The sequence below is a fragment of the Austrofundulus limnaeus genome, unplaced genomic scaffold (genome assembly GCF_001266775.1).
Source record: "Austrofundulus limnaeus strain Quisiro unplaced genomic scaffold, Austrofundulus_limnaeus-1.0 Scaffold34, whole genome shotgun sequence".
NCBI lineage: Eukaryota > Metazoa > Chordata > Actinopteri > Cyprinodontiformes > Rivulidae > Austrofundulus > Austrofundulus limnaeus.
This window is the reverse complement of record NW_013952436.1, coordinates 1,497,594-1,504,959: the sequence shown is the minus strand read 5'-3', so window position 1 is coordinate 1,504,959 and position 7,366 is coordinate 1,497,594. Positions and strand designations below refer to the sequence as shown.

The following is a 7,366-nucleotide window of genomic DNA, read 5'->3' as shown; positions in this document are numbered from 1 at the left end:
TGTGTGTGTGTGTGTGTGTGTGTGTGTGTGTGTGTGTGTGTGTGTGTATGAAAAACGTAAAGCGCTTTACAGAACCTGAAGAGGTTAAAAAAGGCTATATATGCGAGAGTGGATCATTTATTTACACTTAAAGCAGTCTGTCTGCTGTCTGTTAGCAGAACTAGTTCATGTGAGAAACGTGCTGCATAACAGAATGTGTTATACACCCAATAAACACACACGTTAGAAGAAAAGCTGAATGGAGAACAAATAGCACAGAACAAAAAACAATAAGTTTATAGCAGGTCCATAAACACTTTTTAACTGAGGGTTTTCTTTAATGATGACTTATTTTTGAATCAGACAGTTTCACAGCCCAGCTMTAATTAACCTCATTCTGCAACACAAGTATTATATGAATCATTACTGCTAACACTAACAGAGAGCAGATCGACTCAGGTTTAAGTGTAAATAACCAGACTTATGAGTCAATAACCGTCTGAGACAAAAGCGATGACAGTTCTCTTATTTAGCTGAACCTGGATGCTGCATGTTTAGTTTCTGTTAAGTTGTTCTGATTGTTTTTAAAGCTGATTGGTCCCTAAGCTATAATGTACTGTGTTCACCACAAAACAACAACCTGAGCAGGTCTCTTCAGTCTTTCTCTGACACGGAGTTCTGTGAAGTCACTAATCACTGTTTTATTTTATTGTATTTTATTTTTTATGTAGTGTCTGTTATGTAGTTAATCTCATCAAGAGATAATGCAACAAAAATGTAAATCAAATTAATCTGAAATGCGTTAATGTCAAAATAATCCAGATTTTAAGCTGTTCGATTCACACCAAACATTCAGAAGTTTCAGGTCTGGACACGGCGTTTACTGGATAAATCTCTGTTCCACTGAGATGTGGGAGACTAAAGGTTGAGCAAAGAGACCCAGAACGCATCACGCATGGAGTGAGCCGCTCTGATTGGGACAAAAATAAAACTCAACGCAGAACATAATACATCTCTTGTGTTAATGTCAGCAAATCACCGTCTGGGTCATTAACCGCTTCGGTTTGACGCTGTGATAACAGACCTTGTGAGTGCGAAGAAGTGTTGTGGTTGCAGTGCTCTCCTCCGTTGGTGTGGGCCGAGTTCCAGAGACCTGACAGTTTGTGAGCTGACAGGAAGGAACTCGGGTCCCAGTCCACAGCGCTTTGCTCCGGGTAACCATTCCCACAGCTTTGGGACTTACAGGAGGAAGAGTGTGACAATGGTACCTGAATGTAAACGGAAGAAAGAGGGAGAAAAAAAACAATTAGTTGATCATTTTGCTGTTATAGGCTTGTATGTTGGCATTTAAAGTAAATAACAGGAGTTTAACAAGTTGATTTTAAGAATATATTTTAAACAATGTTGTGATTAATTACAGGGCAAGGTTTTTATTAAATATTCAGCATTTTATATGCAGTATTTATACAAAAATCAAACAAGAAAGTAAACTCGATCTTAGCTTATGCCTTAAATATGCAGCAGAAACAACTTCAACTCACATCTATTTGCACATACAGACACAAAGGACCGATTTAGTAAGCCCCAAAGCTTTAAACAGTTTATCTTAATATAAAATATGACCCAAATTGGTCCCTTCATATCTACCGATGCGGGCTGCTCCTGCGAGCTCCGCCGCTCCTCCTCCTCCACGCTCTTACAGCAGCTCTGACAGATCCACAGAGGCACCTCTCCGAGCAGGGACTGGGACAGCGAGGGCACGGCGTCGGCCAGCTTTCGCCCCGGCGCCTCCCGCAGTAAGGCCTGGGAGAGCGCGGGCACGGCGTCGGCCAGCTTCGTCCCGTGGCCCACGGGGAGGCCGTTCACGGAGCCCGCTCCCCAGTCCTTGAACTCTCGGTGGCACAGGAGGCAGCAGGTGTGCATGGGCTGGACGGAGGAAGACAATGTTACAAATAAAGCAGCGACCTGGGATTTTGTAGGTTGCCTTTCAAGCAATTTGAAGCCGRTGTTAGGGAGTTGGTTCTACATGCAAATCTTTTAGGAGCATGTTAGCTTTTCTACAGGGCAACAGAACCACCTTACAGTCATCAGATTTAACTTTACCTTTCTTCTATACCTAACTTTAACCAGACTAGCATAGTTTTATTTTTGTGAGATCATACAGTCTCCATTGTCCATGCGTCTCAACACTTAAATATAAAAGAGGTGGCTTTCAAAGTCAATGCAAACAGTTTTTTTTCCAGAATAATTACACATAAAAACATCAAATATTATGGCCACACATTGCTAGTAAATTCACCAACATTCAGCCACTTTATCTGCTTGTTTGCAGCAGTGTTTCCTAGCTGCAGAAACAAATGGATGAAAAAAAAAAGGGGACAAATATTAACCCTCAGGTATTACGCACCAGTCGGATCTATTTTAATCATAATTCCTAAAATCACAAGTTTGTCTTACGGAGTTCAGCAGCCTGTAAGGGCTTTTTAATTTACAACAGCCAAAGGTTTAAAAACTGGTAAACAGACGACGTATCTAACAGCTGTGAGGTTTTCATTTGGATTACTTGTTTGTTATCTTYGAAGACACAAAAAGTACACTGAAAAATAGAAAACAGATGACTTATGGGGAAAAAACTGCACAATACTGGCACTGTGTAATCCCTTTATCCACCCTCAACAACCTCAGGAAGGGCACACACAGGTGGAATATGTCATATACACAGCATATATCTGAGATGACAATAAAGTCTAAAAAACAGCTGTAAACAAACACAAACTGCAGCTAATCCTTTCAGTATACAATGAGTAACAACAGGGTTGTAAGGTACAGTAAAATGCTGATAAATCTGTTATACAGGGAAACTGTCATACTTATAATCAAACTGGGTATGCATTTTGTAAAATGCAGAAAATGTGAATAATTTATTCAATCTACAATAACTCTTAGGCTGTAAATGTAAGTGGGTGGTTATATCTGCAGAGTATCTATTTATCATCAGCTGAAATTTTCAACAACACTGCCTCTGATTTATAAAGGCATCATTAGCTGCCAAGCACCTAAACTTTTTTGATATTAGCTCCTGTGCATGCTCTCATAATACATGTATAACATTCAACAATAAAATATTGCAAATACTTTGGTAACTAAAACAATAACCCGGCGTCGCTTTAGCAGCAGAGCTGTTTTAGCCACTAGCCTGAAGCTAGAACATCGGTGCTGACGGACTGACTGGGATGAAGCACGTTTGCACCACGCTAGCTGCCTGGTGGCTAACGCTGTTAGCTGGGCGGGCTGAGAGTTGTTACAGGCTGGAAACAGGACGACCTGTCCGGGGCGCAATGTCACCTGTCCGGTTCGAGAGATGGGCTGCAGYGCCCGTCGAGCTCGCACGCTGAGTTCGGCTCATTATTTATTTACCTGCACGTCAAACGCCGCGAAGCTCCAACGTCCACGGACAAGTCTGACATACTAGCTTTCAACTAAACCGAGCGTATTTTCACTACATATCGGTTGTTTGGATTACGTTGAAAATAACGACGCGATGCTCWAAATTAGCCGAATGGTGCGACAACATAGCGGAACTATCCGATGTTAAATGGTTCGCTTGTAGCTACCTGGTTCGCCCTGGTGTTGGCCAGTCTATCCAGCTCAGCATCTCCGCCGCCGCCGCCGCCAGCTGCATCGGGGCTCTTCGCTGCGCTCTGCTGTCCGGGCACCAGCTCCGGCTTCTGGACGGCCGCCTGCTGCTTGCTTTTCTTCCTCGCCATTGYGTCGGTGCTCGCGATGCGCTTTGGCCAAGTTTGCACCAGTTTCGAAGGTTCGACGGGCGCACTTTCGTTTCTTCTCGGACCCGAAAACGTTCTTTATCTCCTCCAGTGAAGACAACAGTCAATATGGCGGAGGACTGGCACACTCGGAGGTTCAGAGGTTAAAGATACTAGGGGCAAGGAGGCTTCACTCCGCGTCGAAGAGCGTCGTTGCTGCGTTGTTCAGGAAGTGAAGCTGTCCGCCGCCATGTTTGTTGAGGGCAAGACCTACCTTTCGCTTTTTCTTCTATTTTACATCGGGAAAATACTATTTTAAGACAAAAACCACTATTCATTTATTTACAGTATTGCATTGGCTTATTATTATACGTTAGTTTTATTATCACGGGGGTCACGTGTTGTACTGTTACGAACAATACCTGAAATAAGGGTTTTCCATGAGTTAGTTGACGAAGAAACGGGGAACAAACTCAACTGAACAGTAATAACGATGAAAGCATGTACAGCCACCTCAGCTAAGCTAAGTTTAGCTGCTTTCCTAATTGCATGTTGCATATAAAATTAAATAAAGTCTGTTTAACTGTAGAACATTTTGGGACAATCAGTCTGAAAATCAAAGATTTCACACAAAAAGATGTGCATATGGTTAATGGGATAATGAAAAAGTCAAGTGTAAGTGCACGTGATGATAAAATACATAAACATACAGCTGTTTGGTCCGCGTACTAGTTTTTTCTTTTATTTTATTACAGGCGAGGACTCAGGGAGGGGCGTGGTTTACGTAGTATTTTTGACCCCTTCCAACGCTTTCGGAAATGCTTAAACATATCAAGCTTTAATAAAAAGAAATGCAAAATAAAATCTAAAATGGTACAGTATAATAAATTAAAACCACTAACATCTTATTGCRCCATGTGAGACATTTTTATTTATTAAATTTTACTTTAAACTATCGATCGAAGTCTGTCATGCATTACGTAAGTGAAATGTCCGAGCCTACGTGCGGTACCTGAACGCAGCACTATTGTTAGCTCTGTGAGGATGTAGCGCACAGAAACAGCTCCGACCCAACCAGTAGTCTGCCGATGCTCGTTCCACTGTACTTTGTTTACCCGCAGTCATTTTAATTCTTAGATATTTTTTTGAAAGCGTTAAAAATATATAAGTAAAAAATGGAAGCTAATTTTTGCAACATCCAGGTGCTTCTTCGGGCAGCTGAGTTTCTGGAGAGGCGAGAGAGAGGTCAGTAAATTTGCTTCAACTCTCAGCCTACAACAAAAACAACAAGCCGCTTCACGAAGCCACCGCATAAACAGCCGGGAAATATAAAGCAGCGAGGCAGTTGTTTGCAGATTTACGCGGTTTATTGTTAGGGTGAGTGCTCAGTCTGCTCCATTTTTGCCTTTTGACTCAGTGACCTACATATTGTTCGCATCTTTGTACGCGAAGGCGCCAATCGGYGGCGATTTGAAAATGAACCCGGGCGGCGCCGAGCGCGTGAATGAAAGAGAACCTGCAAGAGAGGCTTTTCAGGGACAAATTACACCGCTGATGGAAATATGGAGACATTTTTTGTCCATTGTTATCTGACTGAACCATCTCACACTCAAAATACTACTTTAAACACAGTGAGTGGGTGATGGCGCCAAAACAACAACAACAACAGAAGTAAACATCCAGCTGATGACAGCTGTTTTCATCCTTATTTTCACTTCAGCACTACTAACTTAGTCTAAAGTTGTTGTAATTGTATTTGCATGTTTAAGGTTTATGAGAAAACATCATATTTAGGCTGTAAGCAGTGATCCAGTCTGTGTGATGTGTTTTTCTGTTTGCATATTTAAGGCTGTAAGCAGTGATTCAATGTGTTTTTCTGTTTGCAGAGGCAGAGCACGGGTATGCTTCAGTCCTGCCTTTCAGTCCAGGTAACTCTGACAAGAGGAACAAACAGAAGAGCAAGAAGATATCTGCTGGTGGCAATAGGTGAACACATTATGTAACAGATAACTGACGAGAGGGCGTGTCTGTTTTCATGAAGCTCCCTGTCAAACCTCGCCCCTCTGCTTGGTGAAGTGTTTTTTCAACACTAACCCATGTGTGTGTTTTGTTCTTGCCTGCAGGTCGGTTCACAACGAGCTGGAGAAAAACAGGTAATAATCAGCATTAATCCCCAACCGTATGTAATGTTAGCTCGGTGGTCAGGGCTGTTGTATTGTAATCCTGAGGCGTGGGTTGTGTCGGGAAGGGCTTTGCTGTAAAAAAAAAAAAAGCATCAGCCAAAAGCAAAACAAGTTATAGATTTACCCGTATTGGCTTTTCTTTGCTGATTCCTGTTTTTACAAATCAGGGCAGCAGATGATCAGTATATAACACTGATCACATATTTATTGAACTATTTCAATCTTGGGACAATATGCAGATTTTTCCATTAACTTAATGTTTACACAGCTGTTAAACTTAAACATGTAAATAGCAACACTTATACAGTATATAAATATATATTTACAGTGGTGGGTGGACAGCTAACCAAGAAGTTAGCTTCGCTAACTCATAGTCTGCTTAAAAACTATATAGTTTTAGTAATGCTAAACTGCTAAACATAAAAAAACTGCTAACAACTAATCACAGTCACTTGTTTGTGTCACGTATTTTTCTCTTCTAGCTGAAGACTGGTGGGACTGACAAACTTGTTGATGTTTGTTTGTTAGCAAAGCTGGCAAAACCTCATTTAGCGTAAGCTAAAGCCACACCCACCACTATATCTATAGCACAGAATAACCATTTTTTTAATGTTCATCCGTGCAATGGTTCATGAGATATTTTGCTAACAGTGTTGACAATTCTAAGTAATAATCTGGTGCACCTGTATGTGTTGTGAATGACTCTCATCTACAGCCACGTCACATTTGAGCATATCTGTAAAACTATGATGAAAGAACCTGCTGCAAGATCGCTTCATATTTTGGGGTGTTGTCAATAAAAGGAAAATCTAATTTCAGCATCCTGTGTTTGTTGTTGTTCCGTGCAGACGAGCTCAGCTGAGACATTACCTGGAACAGCTGAAGAAGCAGGTTCCTCTGCCGTCAGACTCTGTGAGGAACACCACGCTGAACCTGCTGAGAGAGGCTCAGCTTCACATAAAGGTACAGTCTTTGGTGTTTGACGCTGGGTTGTTTTGTTATTTTTACCGCTACCTGCCGCTCACTCGTCTGTCTGCTCGGGTTTCAGAACCTGCAGGAGCAGGACGAGCGAGCGGAGCGGCTGAAGGATCGCCTTCGCTGGGAGCAGAGAGAGCTGCGGGTTCGACTGGAGCAGCTGCAGAGGGGCACCGAGAGAATRAGGAACAATAGCCACGGGTCGACCATGTCCTCCGAGAGGTCGGACTCCGACAGAGGTGGGTGGGGCTGGGGGGTCTTCCCTCGGATTTGCAGCAGCGTTTTATGATAATGAAGTCCTTTAATAAGCAAGATCTCCTGTATGTACATGCTGAGTCTTTTTTGTATGTGTTTTGAAATCAAACTACTTCCTCATACTTGGTGGTTTCCACCGYTCATATTTCAAAGCATTTAATGGGAATAATGTCCCATGACTTTTAGTTTCTGTACCTTTTTAAACATTTT

At 42.1% G+C, this 7,366-nt stretch overlaps 2 protein-coding genes across 2 annotated transcripts in view; one reads left to right on the top strand and one right to left on the bottom strand.

The window, feature by feature from the left end:
* Nucleotides 1-4,264, bottom strand: part of fam193b (family with sequence similarity 193 member B) — a 14,790-nt gene extending 10,526 nt beyond the window's left edge. The window contains exons 1-3 of the mRNA XM_014006091.1: nucleotides 3,594-4,264; nucleotides 1,627-1,905; nucleotides 1,064-1,247 (exon numbers count right to left, since the gene is read on the bottom strand). Of these exons, the coding sequence (XP_013861545.1) occupies nucleotides 1,064-1,247; nucleotides 1,627-1,905; nucleotides 3,594-3,746 (616 nt within the window). The 5' untranslated portion in view covers nucleotides 3,747-4,264. The remainder of the gene's footprint in view (nucleotides 1-1,063; nucleotides 1,248-1,626; nucleotides 1,906-3,593) is intronic.
* A 132-nt stretch (nucleotides 4,265-4,396) lies between these two features.
* The window catches only part of mxd3 (MAX dimerization protein 3), a 5,522-nt gene continuing 2,552 nt past the window's right edge, over nucleotides 4,397-7,366 (top strand). Inside the window, exons 1-5 of the mRNA XM_014006092.1 lie at nucleotides 4,397-4,988; nucleotides 5,630-5,729; nucleotides 5,867-5,896; nucleotides 6,775-6,889; nucleotides 6,975-7,140. Of these exons, the coding sequence (XP_013861546.1) occupies nucleotides 4,919-4,988; nucleotides 5,630-5,729; nucleotides 5,867-5,896; nucleotides 6,775-6,889; nucleotides 6,975-7,140 (481 nt within the window). The 5' untranslated portion in view covers nucleotides 4,397-4,918. The remainder of the gene's footprint in view (nucleotides 4,989-5,629; nucleotides 5,730-5,866; nucleotides 5,897-6,774; nucleotides 6,890-6,974; nucleotides 7,141-7,366) is intronic.